Source organism: Amblyraja radiata, chromosome 28 (genome assembly GCF_010909765.2).
Source record: "Amblyraja radiata isolate CabotCenter1 chromosome 28, sAmbRad1.1.pri, whole genome shotgun sequence".
Classification (NCBI taxonomy): domain Eukaryota; kingdom Metazoa; phylum Chordata; class Chondrichthyes; order Rajiformes; family Rajidae; genus Amblyraja; species Amblyraja radiata.
Window position 1 is genome coordinate 11,076,251 of NC_045983.1, and position 25,612 is coordinate 11,101,862.

At 41.3% G+C, this 25,612-nt stretch overlaps 1 protein-coding gene across 4 annotated transcripts in view; it reads left to right on the top strand.

Moving 5' to 3' along the window:
• Positions 1-25,612, top strand: part of cltc (clathrin heavy chain) — an 82,381-nt gene that overhangs the window by 17,846 nt on the left and 38,923 nt on the right. For 2 of the 4 annotated variants that reach the window (XM_033045771.1, XM_033045774.1), the window contains exons 3-9: positions 11,324-11,531; positions 15,504-15,506; positions 16,864-17,132; positions 17,878-18,039; positions 18,911-19,024; positions 20,852-21,025; positions 25,289-25,486. In XM_033045771.1, coding sequence (XP_032901662.1) covers positions 11,324-11,531; positions 15,504-15,506; positions 16,864-17,132; positions 17,878-18,039; positions 18,911-19,024; positions 20,852-21,025; positions 25,289-25,486 — 1,128 coding nt within the window. The remainder of the gene's footprint in view (positions 1-11,323; positions 11,532-15,503; positions 15,507-16,863; positions 17,133-17,877; positions 18,040-18,910; positions 19,025-20,851; positions 21,026-25,288; positions 25,487-25,612) is intronic. The other 2 variants (XM_033045773.1, XM_033045775.1) reach the window with 1 other exon arrangement.

Here is a 25,612-nt window from a genome sequence, read left to right on the forward strand (position 1 = left end):
TGCCTGGAGGAGAGTCTCTGATGGATGTTTGTGTTAAATTGTGTGTGTTGCTTTTTTACTGTTTTGACTGCATGGGAACAAAATTTTGTTCAAACCTGTTTTTGAATGACAAAAAGAAATTCAATTCAATTTAATCAATTTTTGTCTGACGTGCTGAGTTACTCCAGCAATTTGTGTCAATCTTTGGGAAATTCTTCAACCTGTAACTACGTTACAGAACAAAGGCCACCTTATCCTTTAATTCAGCTGCAGTACACAGGCAAGACATTTTTGCACATGCTTGGTTTGCCTCCAGTTCGTCATTGAGAATGGGCCGTAATCATAAGATCAAATCCCTTACCGATCGACTGTCTTGCATTCCTCTTCTCTGCATCATATAACCCCTCGTTTGTAGCAAGACTCTGTAATATACTGGCATTCACTTCTATGCTAGCATTGAAATGAATGCTAGCATTAATTTTGAGGGGACTAGAAAATTAAAGCAAAGATGTAAAGCTAAGGCTTTATCAGGTGCTGGTGAGGCCACATTTGGAATATTTGGAGCAACTTTGGACCCCATATCTGAGGATGGATGTGCTGGCTATGTAGAGGGTTCAGAGGAGGTTTACGAGAATGATTGGGTTAACGTCTGAGGAGTGCTTGAAAGCTCTGGACCTGCACTTGCTGGAGTTTAGAATCTCATTGAAACGTACTGGAAAATGAAAGGCCTCGGTAGAGTGGATAGGGAAAAGATGTTTCTGGTAATGGAGAGTCTAGAACCAGAGGGCATTGCCTTGGGATAAAAGGATGTAAAGTCAGAATGGAGATGAGGAATTTCTTTAGCCAGTGGGTTGTGAATCTGTGGAATTCATTGCCACAGATGGCTGCAGAGACCTTGCGTATTTTTAAGGCAGATATTGACAGGTGCTTGATTAGTAAAGGTGTCAAAGGTTACAGGGAGAAGTCGGGAGAATGGGGTTGAAAACAACAGCCATGATTGAATGGTAGAGTAGGCTGAATGGCCTAATTCTGCTCCTATTTCTTGTCATATACAATCTATCTACATCTCGGATCTACCTTTCAGAGACAGCTGTTTCCTTTTAGAAAAAGGATGTTAAAGCAACTACTTTCGATCTGGCTCAAAACTAATGGTCCATTTCGCAAGCGAAGTTTTCCCGCTGTACTTGAGAGCTGCACTTCTTTTTGCAGACATTTTGATACACTGAAAAGATGTCGCCAGTCTATGCTGGCCATAATCTTCACTTCACTGGAAGGATAAAGAAACTAATTACTTCTCGCATGGGCAAACATCTCCAACACTAGGCTTCTAACTATATTGAAAAGGTAGCATTATTCACATACTCAACATTAGCCTCCTGACATGAACACATTTTTCCATCCTCTTTATATTTGGCAAGCAGTTGAGAAGAGTAGCATGTGCTGGAAACATCCTAAAGTGTGACATTCTGCGTTCCGAGTGGGGGGGGGGGGGGGCAACAATTGGGATGGTATTTAGAATCTTGCAACTATGCATTGGTAGCCGATCCTGCTTAGAGACAGATGAACATTGCCTCACAAACCAACTCCTTCTCCTCCTCCCCCACCCCAGCTCTGACCTCTGCAAATTTTTTGTTTAGTTTATTATTTTTGCGTGTACCAAGGTACAGTTATTAGCTTTTGTTTGCATGCTATCTCATTTTTATTTAAAAGACTGTCCATGAATACAATCGAGCTATGCACAAATAAAGGGTACACAAATTTAGTATAAGATATAGCATTTAAATCTTTTAAAGTCATCTTAAAGATGCTTCAAAGCTCTCCAATGAGGTAGATGGGAGGTCAAGATCCCACTCCAGAGGACCGTTTAGCTACCTGATAACTTCAGGGAAGAAATGGGTCCTGGGTCTGGAGGTTTGCTTTTTCAAACTGGCCCGTGGGAGAGGGGAGGCGAGGAAGTGATTGGAGTGAGACTGGTCCTTGATTATGCTGACGGCCTTGCCGAGGCAGTGTAAAATGTAAAGTGAGTCATTGGAGGGGAGGCTAGTTTGTGTGATGGTCTGGGCTACGTCCATAACTCTGCAAATTACAGTGGTCTTGGATCAAACTGTTCCCAAACCAGGCTGTGATGCATCCCGATAAGAAGCTTTTTATGGCGCATCTGTAAAAATTCCTATCCAGCCAGTAGTTCCCACATCAGTCTCATCAGCCACCTCTCAAATCCCATAGAACTACAAGTTGTAAATGTAACCTCTGAAAACTAGCTGTTGCTCCAGATCCAATACTTCAAACCCAAGACACCTCTTAGTGCAAGAGATTCCATAGTTCCACTCCGAAATATTCTGTTCTGGTTAATATTAAAGCTTTTAACAAACTTCTGGCTTGTCAGAAATCTTTTTACTACATCCTGTGTTTCTGTGCTACATGACTTTGACCTGCTGATCTTTTTGCCCATGTCTTGAACTATTGCATGGAATGTTAGTATGCAATGAGTGTACTCTTCTGTTGATCACCATGACATTCCTAAACTTCATTTTGCTCAGTCCTATTTCCTTAAAACCCATTTTCCTAATGGGCCTAAATACACCCAGATTTTGGGCTTCAGAGACATAACACTGACCCCACTAACCATCACAACTTGTGCCCAAACAATAGCATTAATCTTTTTTCAAATGCGGCCTCCTCTCAATTGCATTAACTGGAGTGTGAAAGCATTAACTAACAGATACTGCCGAATTGTTTTTAATAAACACTGACTTGTTCATGATACCTGCAGTCTAAACATAACCTTGCTCAGAGGCAGTTGTCCTCTGTGTAATTGCAGCATGTGCTAATTGTGGTACAAATTGTTTTACTGTAACTTCAGGATGTTATCAAGAGCTCCAGTACTTGATGTCTAATGTGATAATGCAGCTACGTTTGGATGATTTGTACTGAATTGAATGCAATTTGTTCCCAGTATTCCTAGTTTGTGATGGAACTCCATTTTCAGGAGGTGCCTCGAGTCAAACGAGCTTGGCAGTTAAACAAACTGTGACTCGGACATGGTACACATGGAAGTTATTTCACTGTACATTTAGCAGGAGAGGGTGTGGGGGTGAGAGAACCTCATTCTGACATGACAGAGTAGCATGTGCAATTGATTGCCATCTTTTGTTATAACCTGTGCATGAAACAAAAATGGTTTAAAATTATCTTTAGTGGTACCCCACTTGACTGGGGTATTCAGCGGGCAGGCAGCAGCAGATTGTCGCTCCCTTCAGTTTCACCCCACCTACACCCCTCTGCCTCCCGGCCATGTGTGTGACCCCTTCCCTCCCCTCTCCAGCTCCCCGCCTATTGCACCGGCGCGGGGGCTTTGCACTGTCTTCACGTCGGCAATGCCAGCAGGTCAGTGCCAGTCACCGGAGACGTCAGGACCAACGGGACACCGACCCCCAGGCCCACTGCAAGCACGGAGATCCCAGAGACCCACAGCCAGCAGCAGCCCAGCCCCGTTCCAACTCCAGAGGAAAACTGCAAACTGGCCGGAGACGTCAGGACCACCAGAAGCCGTTCCCCGATGGGCCGCTACGGCGACAAGTGGCAGTTCGCCCACAGCCCGAGCTGTGCCCTCTCATCGGGACACCGACCCCCAGGCCCACTGCAAGCACGGAGATCCCAGATCAGCAGCTCCAGCCCAGCCCCGCTCCAGCTCCAGCTCCAGAGGAACACGCTCCCCGTATGGGCAGAAGCTGATGGTGTGCAAGATACGTCTTGTTCTTGGAGTCGCGCAGCTCGGGCTGTGGGCGAACTGCCACTTGTCGCCGTAGCGGCCCATCGCGGAGCGGATTCCTCTGGAGTTGGAGGGGGAGGAGGGGTATTGTGCTGTTTGATCGCCCCCTACTATCCCAGGGACAGGGAGACAGGACGTTCACCGAGGGCGGCCCGCAGAGGTGACAGCGGAACCTCCGGTCAGTCCTCGAAGAAAGGGGAACTAAATCCCCATTCATAAAAGAGAAGGTGAGGGTACATTGCGCGGGAGAGTAGGAATCCCAAGACAAAGTTGAGTGAGCGTTCACCGAGGGTGGCCCGCAGAGGTGACAGCGGAACCTCCGGTCGGTCCTGGAAGAAAGGGGAACTAAATCCCTTCATAAAAGAGAAGTTGAGGGTATATTGCCCGGGAGGGTGTATCGCCTACCTGGAAGAAACCGGACATTTTTTCCAGGATGTCGTCTGCACACCAAAGCTCACCAAAGCTCACGTTTGGCGCTCAACATGGCACGCCAAAGCTCACGTTTGGCGCCAAACGCACGTCGCCTCTGCTTCACACGGATATAAGAGTGTGAAAATGTCGCCTTAGGTCGCCTAAGGGCATATAGCCCCGCTAGGGTGACATGAGTGCGAGAGGTGATTCAATGCTGCGGTCACATTTACAAATTCAGGAATTCATTCAACACACTGCATTTCATACAGACATTTATTCTGCAAGAAAAAACTACATTGAAGACTCAAACTCGCGACCGAGGAACTGCCGGGATCAAGGCGCAAACTCGCGACCTTGCGGATATGAGCCGAGCACTCTACCACTGAGCCAGCCATTAAAATCTACGCTAAAAAATTTCCATTCCGAAGGCCGACAAATTCCGAATTACGAAAAGTGTCTGGTCCCAAGGCTTTCGGATAAAAGGTTGTGCACCTGTAGTACCTTGCCCAAAATGATTGACTGTTAACTGTGCTCCTGAGATCGGCTAACAATCCACACTTACTGAATGTAGCATTAAAGTCCTAATTTTCAATTTATTTTTAAATGTGCAATTATTACTGGCATTGACAATTTTTACACATTTACAACTAACCAATCGTGATGAAATATTCATTTGATTACTTGGCTGGCAGGAATCTGTTATTGCCAAGTTTTTTTTCAGTGCAGATTGCTTTGAACCGATGCCACTTTTTTGCCTGCGTCAGCTGGTATAAATTGCACAATGGTCAGGACCTTGCTGGTGATTTAAGTGTATCAACATCCCTTGCAAAATTGCCATCTAAATTTCTGCAGATTTTTAGTTCCTCATATGCAAGAATCTTCAAGTATGTTTAGTTTCTGATTGCCCTTTATATTGAAGGTTGTTCATATCTTCCATTTTGCACTTTGGATCTTGATGTAATTATTCTTGGGTCTTGTTGTTGTTGCCTCCTAATTTACATTGCCTTTTATAGTTGTTGGGTACTTTTGGAATGTATGATTTAAGATTATTAGCATGTATATCCTGATATATCTGAATCTGTCTGAAGGGTCCTGACCCGAAATATCACCAATCCACGGTCTCCAGAGATGCTGCCTGACCCACTGAGTTACTCCAGTCTTTGTCTTTACCTGAAGACCAGATTGCCTTTGGTTTGGCTGCAAGTTTGGATTTATTTTTGGCTCCATTCCATATTTTCTGTACTTGCTTGTCATAAATGTATCTGCTGTAACATTCACAGTTATGATAATAGAAACCACTGGCACAACTTGATCATCAGTGTTAGTTGCACAAATTTGTATCAGAGACCCAGGAAACAAAGCTTCGCTGGTGTCATCAATCTATAATTTTTGAAAAAATAAATCACGTTGCCGCTGTTATTAGGTGTCAAATATGAAATGTTTCAAATTCCGATTTAATATTGGTTTCACCATTATTATGACTTCAACATCCCCTAGCAAGATTGACTTGGCTATTCACTGGTACTGTTTGTGTTAAAACCTTTCCTAAATACTGTCCAGTATCTCCGTTACTTGATCTAGCCCAAACTGTATCAAATTACTTGGTCATAACCACTTGATAGAAATGTTAGTCCTGTGACCAAGGCTTGTGTTTAAGTAAACACTAGCCTTGTTGATAGAGCTATAAATCTGCACCTTTTTATTTTGCATTTGTATTTTGGTATTACAAATTTTGGAATTTTGGTCAAAGCTTTTCGGATTTAAAATTGCAGCCATGTCTGCAATATTAATTCTCCAAGGTACATATATTTAACACAAGTGATTCCATAAAACTAATTGCTTGCTTACAGAATTTGACTATTTAAGCAGATTGTCCTTGGGACATTACGAAATATTATAATTTTGTGCAATTTGTGGGGAGATGTGTGAAAATCTGCAAGGCACAAACAACACTGATGGAAATGAATGCAAATACCAGCTATGTCTTAAAACATTATCATGCTTTTTCACTAAACATAGAAACATAGAAAATAGGTGCAGGAGGAGGCCATTCGGCCCTTCGAGCCAACACCGCCATTCATTGTGATCATGGCTGATCGTCCCCTATCAATAACCCATGCCCACATTGCCCACATTTTAATGGGGACTAATGATTTAATCAAATGAAAAGCACATTTAATATATGCAGTGTTTAAGAAGGAACTACAGATGCTGGAAAATCGAAGGTAGACAAAGATGCTAGAGAAACTCAGCGGGTGAGGCAGCATCTATGGAGCGAAGAAAATAGGAAAAGTTGCATATTTCCTTCGCTCCATAGATGCTGCCTCACCCGCTGAGTTTCTCTAGCATTTTTGTCTACGTTTAATATATGCAGAGTGTATGCCTGATGATATGCATAATGTATTCACCAGTGGCTGAATAATTATGACTGCGTGACTGATCTGCAGTGCGATGGTGTTTTATGGCGAGCGTTGAAAATAACTGTTTGCATGTCATACTTATTCAAAGTTTGCTATTTCTAAGCAAAGAACTGTGGTAGAAAACTGCTTTTAAAAGATGCTGCAATGCTTCCACCGATTAATGACTTCTAACTATAAATTTGTATTTCTGTTTGTTGGGAATTTTTAAAATCTCATTCAAGCAGTTCCCACAGGATAGTTTCTGTCAGTTGCTTTTGGCTGTGTTACCTTGAACCAGTGACCTCGGGGTTGAAATGAGAAATTTCTTCTGCTGGAAGGGAAGTGAATCTTTTTGGCCTTGACTGAAAAGAACTGGAGGTTCGATCACGAGAATACAGCTCACCTCTACTTAACTGCGGTTCAAGTAATAGAAATTCATGCTTGTGGAATTTGTAAATCATCACTAGCACCTTTGGTACTATGTGCAGATGTGGCTTCACATTGCCAGTGACAGATCATGATTTGCAACTTTCTAGGAATGCAAAATCATGGTTAATATTGAGCTGCAAGTGAATTTGAGTATGTGGTGTAAGTGCAGTATAGTGGCAAGGCAAGAGGTCACAAATGCACTTGAGTGGGAGAGCAGGTGTGGGGCCATGTAGATATTTTGCATTTGTACATTTCTTTGGAAGTTTGTAGGTAACGATAGAAAAGAGAACCCAGTTTGAGCTGTGCAGGAAGGCTGGTGGTTTTTGGTTTCACTGGTTGAAAGGTGAAGTTGCTAGATCTCAATTTAAACTAGGTCATTGATCAATTATTTACTGAGATGTTGGTTTAACTTTCTGCTGGTATCCTAATCGCTGTGAGGGGCAGAACTGAAAACATTAGCCATAGCTATCATTTTGGATGGTTTTGAATTCGAGACTAGTTTGGCCTTGTGAATATTCAATTTGAGTTGCAGCCATCCAATAGTCGCTTGACTTTTTTTCCACTTTTAATTTAATTTTAATTTCAACTTTTTCGTGTACCTTGTGTGTTCTAATTATAGACAGATCAGTTTCCCTCCGGGGCAGAATAAAGTTTTATTATATTGTATTCTATATGAATGCAAAGGCCTTCAATCAACCTCTGAAAGCAAACTCAATGCTTGCATTTATTTCAAAAGGGCTGGTATACAGAAACAGGGATGTAATGTTGAGGCTCTATAAGGCGCTGGTAAGGCCGCATTTGGAATATTGTGCGAAATTTTGGGCACCATATCTGAGGAAGGATGTGCTGGCTCTGGAGATGGTCCAAAGAAGGTTTACAAGTATGATCCCTGGAATGCGTAGGTTAACCTTTGATGAGCATTTGTCGGCACTGGAGTTTAGAAGAATGAGGGGGACCTCGTTGAAACATACAGAATAGTGAAAGGCTTGGATAGATTGGATGTGGAGAGTATGTTTCCACTAGTGGAAGAGTCTAGGACTAGAGGTCATAGCCTCAGAATTAAAAGACGTTATAGGAAGATGAGGAGAGATTTATTTAGTCAGAGGGTGGAATTATTTGCCACAGAGAGCTCTGGAGGCCAAGTCAGTGGATATTTTTAATGGCAGAGTAAACTTGATGGGTTGAATGGCCTAATTCTACTTCTATTCCTTATGAATCCGATAAAAGTGTATTCATCCCCGGAGGGAAATTGGTCTGTTGACAGTCACAACAAACAAGGTATACAAAAACTTGAAATTAAAAGTGAACACAAAAAGAAAAAAACAAGCGACTTGGCTGGATGCTGTGTGCACAGTGCCTTCACCGGAACAAATAAACAAACAAACACAGACTTATCCCCTGGGCAGAGGATTCTAAACTAGTGCCCCACGCAGGGTCCCACTTTGTTCTCCCACCGTCCCTCAGTGGTCCCCCCCCACGCCAGGTCCCCATTATTCTTCCCCTCAACCGCTCCCCCCACTCACGCTCATCGACTGCAAGGCCTACGTTGTTGCCGCCGAGTCTCCCACTGCCGCCACCGCCTCACCTGTTCTAATATTTTCTGGGTTTTGTTTTGAATTTACAATTGATGACTATTAATCGTAATTTTGCTGGTCACGGCCTTATCAAAACTAATTACAGGCTTGTAGGTTGGATTTTTACTTTTTTTTAAATTGTCACTAACTGTCTCCAATTAAACTAGAATTCTGTTTGAAAATCCAAAGAATTTCAGTGAATCTTGAAGCATCTGCTACTCCACCTCTCTAATCTATAGGTTTGTAGTTTCCCATTGTAGTTTAGCAGTGCTGCACAGCTGCAGATTATGATCAATGCATCAGGTCCATTTTATCACATAGCAGCAGTTTCAGTTCGAGTGCAGATTAAAATTGACATGTTTAACTTGTAGCTTCATTTTAGTAGTTGTAGTTTTGACAGCTTTTTACTCTATTATCCACTTTCTCCTGCATTTATAATATTTGATCCTAGTTCCCTCTGCCCAGTCTGATTTATTCTTTTAAATAAGCAATTAATTTCCCTTTCTCGTAGTGATTGCACAGGCAAATTCTCCTTGTAAAGTACATTTTGTCACTACATTAATTTATTTTCTAGCCCAGCTCAAACATGAAACCTGGTGTAACTCGGCAGGTCAGGCAGTATCTATGGAAGACATGGATGTTTTTGGGTAGGACTTTTCAGACTGACTAGTAGGAGGAGGAGAAAGCTGGAGGGCAGTACGAATCGGAGGGGGAGCAGTGAGGGTCTAGCAGAGCTCAAATTGGAGAGAGGAGGAGAACTTAAGTTGGCAGACTTTTAGGAGATTTTGCAGTGGAGCAGTAAATTGGAGATAAACTGCAGATTCTGAAAATTCCTCAAGGGTGCTTACTTCCAGATAGATGGTATGTGAAAGCCAAAATATTTCTTCCCACTGCACTTTCCTTACTAACGGGTTTATTAGTGTATACCTCTCTAAATATGGCAAAAGCCAGCTAAATTATTTAATCCTGCTTCCGCCGGCATTCACAGTGCCCTCCATAATGTTTGGGACGAAGACCCATCATTTATTTATTTGCCTCTGTACTCCACAATTTGAGATTTGTAATAGAAAAAAAAATCACATGTGGTTAAAGTGCACATTGTCAGATTTTAATAAAGGGTATCTTTATAAATGTTGGTTCTACCATGTAGAAATTACAGCAGTGTTTATACATAGTCCCCCCATTTCAGGGCACCATAATGCTTGGGACACAACAATGTCATGTAAATGAAAGTCATGTGTAGTATTTTGCTGCATATCCTTTGCATGCAATGACTGCTTGAAGTCTGCGATTCATGGACATCACCAGTTGCTGGGCGTCTTCTCTGGTGATGCTCTGTCAGGCCTGTATTGCAGCCATCTTTAGCTTATGCTTGTTTTGGGGGCTAGTCCCCTTCAGTTTTCTCTTCAGCATATAAAAGGCATGCTCAGTTGGGTTCAGATCAGGTGATTGACTTGGCCACTCAAGAATTGACCAATTTTTAGCTTTGAAAAACTCCTTTGTTGCTTTAGTAGTATGTTTGGGATCATTGTCTTGCTGTAGAATAAACCGCCGGCCAATGAGTTTTGAGGCATTTGTTTGAACTTGAGCAGATAGGATGTGCCTATACACTTCAGAATTCATTATGCTACTACCATCAGCAGTTGTATCATCAATGAAGATAAGTGAGCCAGTACCTTCAGCAGCCATACATGCCCAGGCCATAACACCCCCACCACTGTTTCACAGATGAGGTGGTATGCTTTGGATCTTGGGCAGTTCCTTCTCTCTTCCATACTTTGATCTTGCCATCACTCTGATAGAAGTTAATCTTCACCTCATCTGTCCACAAGACCTTTTTCCAGAACTGTGCTTTTTCAAGTTGCTCTTTTAAGTACATCTTGGCAAACTGTAACCTGGCCATCCTATTTTTGCGACTAACCAGTGGTTTGCATCGTGCAGTGTAGCTTCTGTATTTCTGTTCATGAAGTCTTCTGCGGACAGTGGTCATTGACAAATCCACACGTGACTCTTCAAGAGTGTTTCTGATCTGTCGGACAGGTGTTTGGGGATTTTTCTTTATTATAGAGAGAATTCTTCTGTCATCAGCTGTGGAGGTCTTCCTTGGCCTGCCAGTCCCTTTGCAATTAGTAAGCTCACCAGTGCTCTCTTTCTTAATGATGTTCCAAACAGTTGATTTTGGTAGGCCTAAGGTTTGGCTGCTGTCTACAACAGTTTTATTCTTGTTTCTCGGCCTTATGATGGTTTCTTTGACTTTCATTGGCACAACGTTGGTCCTCATGTTGATAAACAGCAATAAAAGTTTCCAAAGGTGATGGAAAGACTGGAGGAAAGATTAGGTGCTGAGAGCTCTATTATACCTGCATTAAGGAGGCAATTAAACACACCTGAGCAATCACATATGTCCCAAACATTATCGTGTCCTGAAATGGTGGGACTATGTATAAGCGCAGCTGTAATTTCTACATGGTGAAACCAAAATGCATAAAAAAATACCTTTAATAAAATCTAACAATATGCACTTTAACCACAAGTGATTGTTTTCTATTACAAATCTCAAATTGTGGAGTACAGAGCCAAATAAATAAATGATGGGTTTTTCTCCCAAACATTATGGAGGGCACTGTTTATGTCCCCGATACTTCAAGCAGAACTTGACTAGCCATTTAGTGAATCAATGTTAAATACCACTGTGAATATTTTCACTCTCCTTGTTCATAAATGTATTTAATGTTGACCGGTTGAAACTTTTTTTTCAGCTCCAAAATCTGGGCATTAATCCTGCTAATATTGGGTTCAGCACCCTTACAATGGAATCTGACAAGTTCATCTGTATTCGGGAAAAAGTTGGTGAGCAAGCCCAAGTGGTTATCATTGACATGAATGATCCCACCAATCCCATTCGCCGTCCAATCTCAGCCGATAGTGCCATTATGAACCCGGCCAGCAAGGTTATTGCATTAAAAGGTGAGATTATTTTTATTTTATTTTGGTCAACAGATCCCAAGTATTTTTGGTTTTCCCCCCCAATGACTGATCTTTATTGATTGTGAGGCCAAATTGTTGTAGGCTTAAATATTTTGTGTAAAATTGGAGTTAAGACTTGCACCATCAATCATAATCGCATTATCAACTGTCTGTAAAACTTGTGATCTAGTCAACTAATAACTATAGAACAGCGACACCAATTTAAATCATATAAAATAGGTGCAGGAGTAGGCCATTCGGCCCTTCGAACCAGCACCGCCATTCAATAAAATCATGGCTGATCATCCAAAATCAGTACCACGTTCCTGCTTTTCCTCCATATCCCTTGATTCCATTAGCTAAATCTAACTCTTGAAAACATCCAGTGAATTGGCCTCCACTGCCTTCTGTGGCAGAGAATTCCACAGATTCACGACTGGGTGAAAATGTTTTTCTTCATCTCAGTCCTAAATGGCCTACCCCTTATTCTGAAACTGTGACCCCCATGGTTCTGGACTCTTCCAACATGGGGAACATTTTTTTTTCTGCATCTAGCCTATGCAATCCCTTAAGATTTATGTTTCCATTAGACCCTCCCTCATCCGTCTTAATTCCAGTGAACATAAGCCCAGTCGATCCATTCTTTCATTATATGTCAGTCCAGCCATCATGGGAACTAACCTGGTGAAGCTAAACAGCACTCCCTCAATAGCAATAATGTCCTTCCTCAAATTAGGAGACCAAAACTGCACACAATATTCCAGGTGTGGTCTCACCAGGCCCCGTACAACTGCAGTAGGACCTCTTTGCTCCAAAACTCAAATCCTCACGCAATGAAGGCCAACATGTCATTAGCTTTCTTCGCTGCCTGCTGCACCTGCATGCTTACATTAAGTGACCGATGTACAAGGACACTCAGGTCTCGTTGAACCTTCCATTTTCCTAATCTGACACCATTTAGATAATCTGACTTCCTGTTCTTGCCACCAAAGTGGATAACCTCACTGATTCCACATTATACTGCATCTGCCCATCCACCCAGCCTATCTTAAGTCACCATGCAGTCTCATAGCATCCTCCTCGCAGCTCACACTGCCACCCAGCTTTGTCATCCGCAAACTTGGAGATGTTACATTTAATTCGCTCGTCTAAATCATAAATATATATTGTAAATAACTGGGGACCCACCACCGAGCCTTGCGGCACCCCACTATTCACTGCCTGCCATTCTGAAAAGGACCCGTTAATTCCTACTCTGTTTCCTGCCTGCCAACAGTTCTCTATCCATGTCAATGCCCTACCGCCAATACCATGTGCTCTAATTTTGCACACTTATCTCTTGTGTGGGACCGTCAAAGGCTTTTTGAAAGTCCAGATACACCACATCCACTGGCTCTCCCTTATCCATTCTACTTGTTACATCCTCAAAAAATTCCCAAAGGTTAGTCGAGCATGATTTCCCCTTCATAAGTCCATGCTGACTTTGACTGATCCTGTCAATGCTTTCCAAATGCACTGCTATTACATCTTTAATAATCGACTCGAGCATCTTCCCCACTACCAATGTAAGGCTAACGGGTCTGTAATTCCCCGTTTTCTCTCCCTCCTATCTTAAAGTGGGGTTACATTTGCTACCCTCCAGTTCACGGGAACTGATCCAGAGTCACGAGAACATTGGAAAATGATCACCAATGCATCCATGATTTCTAGGACCACCTCCTTGAGTACTCTAAGATGCAGACCATCAGGCCCTGGGGATTTATCTGCCTTCAGTCCCAACAGTTTACCTAACACCATTTCCTGACTAATGTGGATTCCCTTCAGTTCCTCCCACTAGATCCTTGGTCCCCTAGTATTTCTGGGAGATTGTTTGTGTCTTTAGTGAAGACAGAACCAAAGTACTTGTCTGCCATTTCCTTGTTTGCCATTATAAATTCACGTTTATAAAGCTTTTACAGTGTGTTATATTCCACGTAATTCTAAATTTCTCCCAGTCCTCTGGTTTGCAAATTCCTCTGACCAATTTATATGGCCCCCACCATTTGCAACAAGATCACATCTTCCCTGCTGCATTTAAATATGTTGTTTTTAAACAGCTTATGTGGCCATATCAGAATCTATTCCTGAAATGCTACTCAATCACAACTCTTTTATCTATCTATTTATTTATTTGTTTTTTGTTTTGTTTTAAATGTTCATGTATTGGTGCTTGCAGTTAACCCTTTGTTGCAGGACTGGAATAAAATGTATCATTCCCAAATACCCCATCAATTCAGGCTAAAGGTTGGCCTTGAGGAAGTGATGCTACAAACAGAACAAAGTTGTATATTTTCAATGGTGTTGATTATGCAATGAAATCTCTTCAGTTTCAAATGTAATTCTTTCCTGGAATCCACTGTTTACGATGTAGCATCTTGGAGCTTTGACCCCTCAAATGACTTGTCCTTCAGTTTACGGAATGGTTCAGTGCTTTATTCTACAGTTGTTCAGATCGTGTCTTGATTGCCACTAATTTTGAAACCACTTTGATTTGAATTGAGCCAACCAGACTTTTAGCTGGAACCAAACTGAACAATTATTTGAATATTTGACCATGTAACCACTGTTGGTTTTCAGTTTTTTATGGTATGTTTGATAAAAAATTGCATCTCGACATGAGGCCACTTCTGCATGATATGTGATTGGCTGCTTCTCATATAGAGGTGTTTAAAACAACCTTCCCTGTAGGAATTGACATTTTAGGCTTACTTCCTCAAACTTTACCTAAAAACAGAACCTATAATTGAAAGCTTCTTTGACCTATTTGCATTAAGCTTAATGGAACCTAGATCCTGCTGGATTTAACTTTGGTTGAAAGTGTCCCGACTTTATTGCAAACACTGAATAGTTTTCATCACTGTCAACATTAACTTCATTTTTAAAAAAACCCTAAATTGGACTGTCCAAGATTACAGCTGTAAGTTATCTACAAATTGCTGACAATTAAACTTGAAGCTTAGTTTTATGGCCACTGTGGCAACTTTGAAAATAAATCCTGAGAGCGAAAACTCAATGTCGGCTTGAGCTTGGAATGAGAGGAGAAGCAAAAATCTTAGATACTCCAGACAAGTTGAAGCGCACAGTCTTTTGGAAATGATGCATCAATTGGTATACACACTTCAAGCTTTTCAAATGTGAGTGTATGGTGGGGAAATATTTCTGATTGCCTGTATGGTTAACTCAACTCAATTGTAGTTTGAACCACTTTTACATAAAATTCCCTGTTGCCATTAAACACTGAGTGCTGGTAAAATGTGTAACTCCAGTAGCATGTCATACCTAGATGTAGTTGGTGTTGCAGCAGAATTGTTAATTCAGCCTGTTAATGCAGTGATACCATTATAGATAGAGACAGACAGACACTAGAGATGTGCAAGGCTACATAACAGTGCTGCTTTTAAAATCTATGAAACTTGTCTATGCACAAGTCGTTTTCATTCAGTTTGATGTTAGATGTCTAAGACCTAACTGTACAGCATGTAGAATCCATAATACAAGAATATAGTGCAGCATTTTGTTGGATTAGACTTCATACCCAACCAGCACCTGAATCTGATTGTTTCGTGTGTCATTAAAGGGATCTTTGTAAATATTCAACTTTCACACCAATGTTAAAATCCACAAAACATTTTTTTCCAAGATGACATACAGTTAACATGAGTATGGAAGTGGAATTACAGCAGGTTTTTGTTTCTTTGGTAGTTTCCTCTGCCATCTGGCTGCTGTCATTTCATTTTGATAGCACAGCCATTCTTTAAAGAGAAAATGTATTAATGCTTCTAATATCCTCCATTGTTTCATGTTGATATAATGTGCATATAACATCACATGTTAACCTAAAGAACACTTGAGCTTTTGTGATGCTTCATTTGCGAAGATTTTTACTGATTCAATTACTTGCATTCTTTTTACTGCTTTCTTTTGTATAAGCAGATGGTGAGTTATTTTAAATCTAAACTCCTGATACTGGTCCTGTTTATAAAATTTAACCATCTTCGCATTTCAGAATTAAGATTCTGCAATGCCATGCTAGTTACTGTAGCAGCAAAAGTTGGAAGCATTGAATTTGTGCCTCATTTTCAAAGTGACCAGTCTATCCTCCAGAATTTGTCACCTGATATGCCTTTCAGCATCTTTTGCATGGATTAACTCAACCTGGGCCATTTGCAGCTTGAGTTTCCACCTGTGCAGAGGGATAATATATATATAGAGGTTGAGGCTTTGATCCAGAACTGAATCGAGAAACTAAACCTTTTGAAATAAATCATCAAAACCTTTTAAGATTTTGAACAAAACTTGTTTGCACTGGTTATAGTCTGCCAGAATTATAATAAGTTTAATATTTTTGAAGCCTGCCAACTTGCATTTTGTTAGGTCTGACTTATAAAAGCATAGGAACACAAATATGAGTTGCACTTTATGAACCGGACCAGAACAGAACTTTTTTGAGTCTAAATTTTGCATCTTGATTGGCATAGTGTTGTGTATCACTGAGCATTTGGGATGGGAACAAAATAAATAAGTGTTTTTTTCTCAACTTGGTCATTATGTTTGCAGAAATTAGATTAATTTCCCTTTGGCCACAATTGAGTAAAGATGGTGCCTTATGTCGTCAATGTGTCTTCAATTGTTGCAGTCTACTAGCAAAGACCAAAATGTCCCATTTTTGGATTTTGAATCATTTGGAAATACTTTGGCCTTAAATTTGTAATTCATTTTGAATTGTGGGTGGGTTTTTGGACAGGATAACTTGAAAATACTTCAAGATTCCAGGAATGTATGGTTTTTCAATCTATAACCATGGTCCATATCTGTTTCTTGCAAGTAGAAACACCTGTGTAGGCTCATGTTAAGTGCTAGCTGTAGATGTTCCCATCCTTGAGTGCTGTGGTTTGTTCTAGTAATGCATACAGATGAATGTCTGACTGGTTTGGGCCTGCCACCATTCACATGTAGTGCAATTTTGTAAAAATTAAATCTTTTTACAATAACTATATATATATATATATATATGCTGCATTGCTCAAATGCCTTTATTGCTCACTTCTTCTGTTTAAAATGCTTGTATCAAAAACAGTCTGTTCCTGAAGACTCTTCAATTAATCCTTCACCAATTTGAAACTAAAATTTGACTTCAGCTGAGATAATTTAGTTTGTGTGCCGCTGATCAAGAGGTAATCAATTGTGGCATTAAAAGATCAGAAGGGGATGTGTGGAGAGCAGAATAAAGATTGAGCAATTTGGCAGAATCTTGGTCTTGATTTTTGGATGAACTTTGTTCAAATTCCTATAGCTGGAAAAACGCTGCAAATATTTAACATTGAAATGAAAAGTAAGATGAAAGCTCACACTATGGTGGACGATGTCACTTTCTGGAAGTGGATCTCTCTGAACACGATTGCCCTGGTGACCGACACAGCTGTCTATCACTGGAGTATGGAGGGAGAGTCTCAGCCCATGAAGGTCTTTGATAGACATTCCAGTCTAGCAGGCTGCCAGATCATCAATTATCGTACTGATGCTAAGCAGAAATGGTTACTTCTTATTGGCATCTCTGCTCAGGTATGTATACTAGCCCTTTTAAATGGATACAAGGATGCTTAACATCTGCACATGGCATAATTCTAATGTCCATTAGTTTGTTGAAAATGCATTTGGTTTCCCTTTGTTTCTGGGGTGGTGGGGTAGTATGATACTGGGTATAAATTCACATTTAAACTTGTATTGTTACTTTGGAGGATGCAGCAGGGAAATGGGCTCTGCATCCCACTGAGTCCATTCCAGCCACCAATCACTTGTTCACACTAGTTGCATGTTATCCCACTTTTGCAACTACTCACATTCGGGGGCAATTTTATAGTCCAATTTACCAACAAACCAGCAGGTATTTGGGATGTAGGAGGATACCGCGGACCCCGTGGTGACCCAGGTGGTCACGGAGAACATGCAAGCTCCACAACAAAAGGCACCTGAGGTTGAGATCGAACCTAGGTCTCTGTTGCTGGTTCAGCAGCTGTGGCATTGTGCTGCCCTTTAATGAATGGTACTGATTGAAACAAATTTAAATCATATAGGCAGAATAAGGAAAAAAGTGCTAGAACAAGTTGCTGTCATGATATAATTGTAAATGCACAAGTGTCTTTTTTGTAAAATAGTTGTATACTTCTGCACAATAGTATATATGGCTTTTCGTTGATTACATTTGTTTGACTCTGAGTCATGTTGCCTTTATGCGCTTTTAGTGTCCATTTTTGTTTTGGGGGTAGAACCAAAGTTGTTAATTTGTGTTCTTTTTTTTTAATAATAGCAAAACCGTGTAGTGGGTGCAATGCAGCTGTACTCCCTGGATAGGAAAGTATCTCAGCCAATCGAAGGACATGCAGCAGCTTTTGCACAGTTCAAAATGGAAGGCAATGCAGAGGAGTCGACTTTGTTCTGCTTTGCTGTAAGAGGTCAGGCTGGAGGGAAGGTGAGTCCATTGCGTGAAGTAGCACGGTATAGCTTTGCCTTGCTGAGCAATTGCTGCCTTAATTTCAGTGCTTTGACAGGAACCTATCCTTGTTTAAGGATGCTGGGAAGAAATTCATTAGGAGCTCTGAACTAATTTTGTTGCAAACCCCCTGCCCCCATGGTTGGCAAACCATACAGGCAGTTTTTGTTTTCTTGGGGGTGGGAGTGTAATACTTGAATTCTTGGCAGTGCAGGCTCTCCTGACCCTGCAACTGAGCCTTTTTACCTCCACATTTCTGTTGCTTGCAACTTTACATGGATTGATCTTTTAGACTAAAACAAGCTGCAAGCTTGTCATTAGTACATGAGGAAATATGGTTCTAGCAATTTTGGTTGTCAACCTCAAACCAAACTGCTGGAGGAACTCAGAGGGTCAGGTGGCATATGTGAAGGCAAAGGGATAGTTGACACTTTGGGTTGACCCTGCATCAGGGCATGGCATTTGCCCAGCTTACTGAGTAATTGACTCCAGTTAATCTGCTGAGTTCCTCTATTTTTCAATCCTTTGGATTCTATCATTGACTGTCTGCGTCTGAACGGTCTCAAAACTTGCCTGGTACCTTTGGCAGTTCCATCAAATGGCACATTAATGAAGGCTTAAACTTTCTGGTCTGCATAGATCAATAACTCCTATTTGAGTAGAGATTGTCCAACTGGCAATTCAAATATTTGACCCTGTCTGCCAGGAATCGCGCTAGAATAGGTATAAATGTACAGGAATAATGCTGTTGTCCAAAATGTTTTAGTCTATTATTCAATGGATTTATTTATTTACGATGCTTAATTGTCTATTACCTGGGAATGCTTTAATATAATTTGCTTCTTTGTAGCTGCACATCATTGAAGTTGGTACCCCTCCGACAGGGAATCAGCCTTTTGCCAAGAAGGCAGTGGATGTCTTTTTCCCACCAGAAGCACAGAATGACTTTCCTGTTGCGATGCAGGTATGTTTAAACTGTTTTACTTGAGGTTGCAGTAGTGATCCTTTGAGGACAATTGATTGGTAAGCTGAGGGGAAGCCTGATAGAAGTGTACAGAATTGAGGCATTGAACGGGCAGACGGTCAGAATCTTTTTCCCAGGGTGGGAATGTCAAAGTCTGGCGGGTATGGCTTTAAGGTGACAGGCAAATGAGACGTGGGGCAATTTATATTATTAAAAAAACAAAAAACAAAGGTTGGTGTCTGGAACACGCTGCCAGGGTTGGTGGTGGAGGCAGATACAATAGTAGCATTTAATAGGCTTTTAGATAGGCACATGGGTATGCAAGAATGGAGGAATATAGATCATGTGAAAGGTAAAGGAGATTAGTTTTGTGGGCTGAAGGAATTGTTCTTGTGTAGTATCAACATTTTGGACTGGTAAACTATCCAGACCAGTGAATATTTAATGGCAAAGTCTTAACAGGTTTGTGGACTGTTGCACACTTGTGTATTGGCTTACAGTAATTCAATATCAAGTGGTACTTGCATGTTAATAAAATGTAGTTGTTAACCAAGGGAGAGCCCTTAGTCTGTCGGGTTTATGCACCGGTCAAGTTTGTGCACCAGTAATCCATCTAATCCCACTCCTCTGGCCTCTCCATAATACCACAAATTATTTCCTCTTGGATAGTTCTGACTCCCAGTTATCATGATAGTGCATGCTGGCCAAACAAATCGCCATTTAAAAAAAATTGCTGTTTATTTACAATTGCCTTCTGAATCCAAAACTTGGCTGACGTAGTAAATTACATAACATCAGAAAAGCCCCACGGTGAATTTTTCATCAAATGCACTCTGTCCACAAAGGCCTGCTGGATCTCTCGGCCGCTAACCATTCTAACTCACTTTCCCATTCCCATACTGTCTTTTCTGTTATGTTTTCTGTAGGAGCATCTCAGACAGGACTGGCACAATGTCTTCAGCTTCCCAGTATTGAATGTACTTGATCGTGCCCCAGAGATTTTTCTACTTTCACATGTTTTATGGTGTCCAGTACTTATGATGTAGACCTCTACTGTATTGCAGTGTATCCCCAAGACATTCCAATATATGTTCCCCAGTAAAACAAAGAGGAATATTCATTGTGGTCCTTTCCCATCTCCTGCAGCTCCACGCAGATGTTCACTTCACTTAAGTCCTGCGCTTTTCCTTTAGAATTGCTGAGTCATCTTCTCAAAGTGTCAGTGTGTAACCATATGCTGTTATCACATGCCCTTTTGACCTGTGTCCTAACGGTTGTGGAGTAAACTAAAACAATGTTAATGATTGAAGTCTCATTCTCCATGCATTGGACTGTTAAATATTGCACAGTGATCAGGGGTTTCATGTTGATTTGTGGAGACTAGTTTCACGGTTGCAACTTTTAAAATTCCTGGTCTGGCTTGGTTTCATGATTGCATTTTTTGTTTACTGTATCTGAATTGATCACTCAGCCTATCCATTATTTCATTCCACAAAAAGTCTTGCAAAAAAAATTTGCTGTTTAGAATATAGTCTTAACATTGCAAGTGTACCGATCTAACTGTACACACATATTTGAACACATCAATCCTCTCCTTTTGTTTCATGCGCAATACTTGGTGCACAATAGGCCATATTAATCAGCATAGACCTCTATGATAGTGCATTATCAATGATTTGAAGGTGTTGTATGCAGCATCCAAGCTATGTTAGTAGCAGGTTACTGAAGAAGAACAATAGGATTCTAAAGGCAACAGGTACCAAAGCTAATGCATTCAATCTTTAATTTGCATGCAAAATGAAATTAACACTATCTTTTTATTTCAAGATAAGTGTGAAACATGATGTTGTCTTCCTGATCACTAAATATGGATACATCCACTTGTATGATTTGGAGACTGGTACCTGCATCTACATGAACAGGATTAGTGGCGAGACCATCTTCGTTACAGCAGGACATGACGCTACTGCTGGAATAATTGGAGTAAACAGGAAGGGCCAGGTATGTGGTGGTTGAACAAAGTTGTAAGTTTTCGTTACTTTGAACCAGAGTTCAAAGTTATTACATGCCAACTTGAGTTTTGTGCAAGTATTTCTTAAGGAGCAAATGGATGATCTGGTGACTATTTCTATTTTGGAGAAATGGTTGTTCTATACAACTTGAGGAATTTTGGGCAACTCTCTTTGAATCTATGATCTGCACAGTGTTGGCCCATTGAGTTTTTTAGCAACTGAATTGGCAGAAGTTGTTATATTTGGCAGCATAGAAATTGGCCCTTTAGCCAACAGAGACCATGCTGCATCCATTACCCATTCACACTAGTTCTTTGATATCCTACTTTCTCATCCTCTCCCAACAAAATTGGGGCAATTTAGAGGTGAATTGATTTATGGACCTGAAAGTCTTTGGGATGTGGTAGGAAAAAGGAGCACCCAGAGGAAACCCTTATAGTCACAGGGAGAAAGTGGAAACTCCACACTGAGGCAAGAATCAAACCTCTGTCTCTGGCGCTGTGGACAACAGTCTTTCCAGCTGAACTGTGGGTTTTAGAAGTGTAAAATGTATGAGTAGCACATGGTCATTACCGTTTTTCTTAATTCTGCTAATTTAGCAGAGATTATAAATTGATTTTGTCCTGGTGTCCCTTTGGATCTACACTTCCCCTTCAAGCTTGGCATTGGCTTCTAAATGTTTGATGGCACATTCCTCAGTCCCTCATCTGCTGATTTAACATTGGTCAGTTCAGAGCTGTTTGCAGTTAAATACTGAATGGATCCCCCTACATCTATAATCCCTTTGATGCCAAAACTGTTCAGCTCCTCTGCCTGTAGCTATTTAATGCATCTGCTACTGACTGTTCCAATACTCAGCGGGTCAGGCATCATCCTAGAGAACATGGATAAGTGATGTTTTGGGTCGGGACCTTTCTTCAGACTTTTTTTTTTTAAACGATGGTTATTGCCTGGCTTAACTTGTCTAAACTTCCTACATTTGAAGTGTGCAAATATCGCTAAATCAAAATAAACATGAACATCAATTGAGCAAACCATGAAGGTGTGTATATTCTTTAGGCCAAACTAAGCAAGGCATGGCTGGAACAATATCAGCATTTGAATCGCACAAACATGCTTGAGGATAAGAACATGAAAGCACTAGTTAGACTAGAAATAGATAATCTTTAAAAAATAAAAAATAAATTGTTTAACTTGCAAACTTGACAAAAAATACCTTAATCTTAACTGGAGACATGGGAACGAGGTGGTATTTCCCACTACCCTGTGACCTGCATCCTGAGGTTTTCAAAGAGATTACTCTGCTAGTTTGCATTTAATCTACACAATCGACTTAAAGACCATCTACTCTTCATGATACACTTGTTTGTGTTAACTGGAGAACAGATGTATTTTGCTGCTTGGTGTCTGCTGTTGCCGCTATCACATGCTGCCTGCGGTTTATTCCCACAAGGACACCTTAGAAATGCAGGAATATAATCTAAATATGATGAAGCAGAAGAAGGTCACTCTGCCACTCGTCTCCTCCACAAGATCATGGTTGATCTTAACGACACTATCTCGACACTTGATTCCATACCCTGAAATCTATCGACATGTTGGAGCATTGAGCTTTGTGGCTGTAATATTTGAGCCTGTTCTAACCTCCATCAGCAAGTCTGAAAAATAAACATCATCTAGATGCGCTGGGACACATCCTCAGTGATGTGACCTGGGATCATCGGGTGTTTCGGGTCTCACAACATCAGACACCGTCGACCAGGCGGCCCAGGCGACCCAGCCGGGGTTGATCAGGCCCCGACTTGCATCCCAGCAGCAACCGCCCACGGATCAGCCATCTTAATAACTCCTCTGCAGGGGTTGGGAGACTAGTGAGTGGAGGGACTGGGCTCTGTGGGGTGAGTCCTGGCCGGGCTCCTCATGGGTCTCACCAGGTTCAAGGCCTGTGCGCTGTACCTCTTTCTCCTTCTCCGAGCATTTCATTCTCGCCTAATGGATTTTTAGGCCACGGTGGTTCATTAGGCCTTTCCATACCTTTATTGGGTGTCTTTCTCATGAAAGACAGACTGGGGTGCTAACCCAGCCTGTCCCGGGTGCCAGTTTGAAATGAAGTCTGCATTAAAATGAATGGTTCAAAAAAACATTTTAAAATTTCCACTCTGTGGCACAAGGGCAAGGTCAGAAACGGTATTGGCAATATTTATGTTTGGTACTTAAATTTTCCATATTTAAAATCCTGCATTTAGTGTAAACTTGATATGTTTGCCCTTACAGAGTAACTAATTCTGCCTGTTGTGCAAGGACCTCAAATGGACTAAGATTAATTTCCTGCTGGTAGATTACCTTTTACTTGAACCACACTGCATTTTCGTGATCTATAGGAAGCTCTGAAATTAGGCTTGCATTTCTGAATGCAATTTTGCTTTGTAAACTTAAATTATGCAAATGATTACTATGGCAACTTTCCCATCCAATACCAAGCAAATGAATAGGCTGATTGGATACTATGAAATGGAGAATATATCATGTTGCACTGGTCAACCTAGTTCATTCGGATCTTGAGAATAAACCACATGAACGGGTGAAATCTTACGGTCTGATTTTTAACAACTGTTCTGTGAATTGATACACCAATTGCACCAGCTCATGGGTCAGTTAACTTTATCATTCTACTCTCAATTCCTTGGTCTCTGCTGCATCTGTTCCAAAGATGAAACTTTCCATTCTAGGAAATCTGAGATGTCCTCTTTAGTAAATGTGGTTTCCCTGCTGCCAGAAATGGATCTATCACCTGCGTCTCCTGTCTCCCTTAGTTCTTTTATCGCCCCCCCCTCCCCCCCCCCCCCCCCCCCAGACAGAACAAGGATGGACGTTTCTTGGTCTTCACCTTTCTCCCCACCAGCCTCCATATCCAAACATTAACATCTGATGTTTCTGTCACCTCCAATGTGATCCCACCTCCAGTCGCGTCTTCCCATCTCCACCCCATTCCGCCTACCACAGAAACTGATCCCTCTGCAAATCCTTGCTTCACTCATCCCTTCCCACGCAAACCACCCTCTCCCCAGGTACTTTTCCCTTCAACTACAGGAGATGTAACACCTGTCTTTGTACCACCTCCCTCGCCTCCATCCAGGGATTGCAGCAGTCCTTCCAGGGGAAACCCTGGTAAATGTGTCCCAGAAATCCATGTGTACTATCCTATTCAATAAAGATTGCCAGATGGGTTTCCGGATATTGGGCTAAACGCTAAATGCAATTTCAACAGATAGCTGTTAACTGTAGATTTGATTTGGTTGCTATAAGGGACCAACCAGAATGAGGGTAAACATTTTGTTGCTGACCACTTACAATCTATGTATGGAAATTTAAAGCCTATGCCACCTACGTGTAAGTTACTTTTGAATTTGGATTGATGCGATGCCTCCCATGCGAACTTATTTCAAGGAGAAAAAAAACCTAATTTTGTCTTTAAGATGAGAGTCGGTTTCTTTTGGCAATTGAAAGTGATCTTGCATTTAAATTGCATTCAATATTGCCATTTAGTGAAAGCTCTTTTCATTAAAAGTTGGATGCAAAACAATGGATTCACCTTTAAAACTAAGCAGATTACTGGAAAAGGTGCAATAAAGATTTGAGAATATTGCCATGACTGAGATTGAGTTGTAAGAAACTGGATGGGCAGAATTTTCGGCCTTGGAATGTAGAAGCATGAGGGGTAACCTTGGTGCAGAAACTCATGAGGGGCATAGATTGAAAGTTTATCCCTGGGGATAGTTTTTTCAGAGTATATGGAGAGAGTTTCCAGAGGAGGCGATAGAGGTCAGTGCAATTAAAATATGTGAAAGACAATTGGACAGGGGCATTGGTAGGAGAGGTTTGAGCCAGATGCAGGCAAGTGGGGCTTGCTCGATTAGACTATTTGGTTAGCATGATGTGTAGAAAGGAACTGCAGTGCTGGTTTGCACCGGAGATTGACACAAAATACTGGAGTAACTCGTGGGACAGGCAGCATCTCTGGATAGAAGGAATAGGTGAGGTTTTGGGTTAAGACCCTTCTTCAGACTGAGAGGTTGACATGATGTGTTGAGCTGAAGGGCCTGCATCTTTGCTGTTTAACTGACTGTATGACATTGCTCTTGTATGGATTGTCCTAAAGACAACCTTGGTATTCATGAAATTGATTTTGCTTTTTTCAGCACTGTTTCTCCTGGACAAAATTAAAAAAACAACATATTTTTGTCTTTTGCAGGTGTTGTCGGTTTGTGTTGAAGAGGAGAACATCATCCCTTACATTACGAATGTGTTGCAGAATCCAGACCTTGCCCTGCGCATGGCTGTGCGCAATAACCTGGCTGGAGCAGAGGAACTATTCGCTCGGAAATTCAATACTCTCTTCGCTCAGGGAAACTATTCCGAAGCAGCAAAAATAGCTGCAAATGCTCCAAAGGTAATGTACCATTTAGCTTCCCTCTTTTGGAGGGGAGAGGGTAACGGAGATAAATGACGAGTTGAGTTGAATCATTTATTGTAAGTCTTTTTTTTAATTGTACCACAGGTCACTTTCTACCCTATA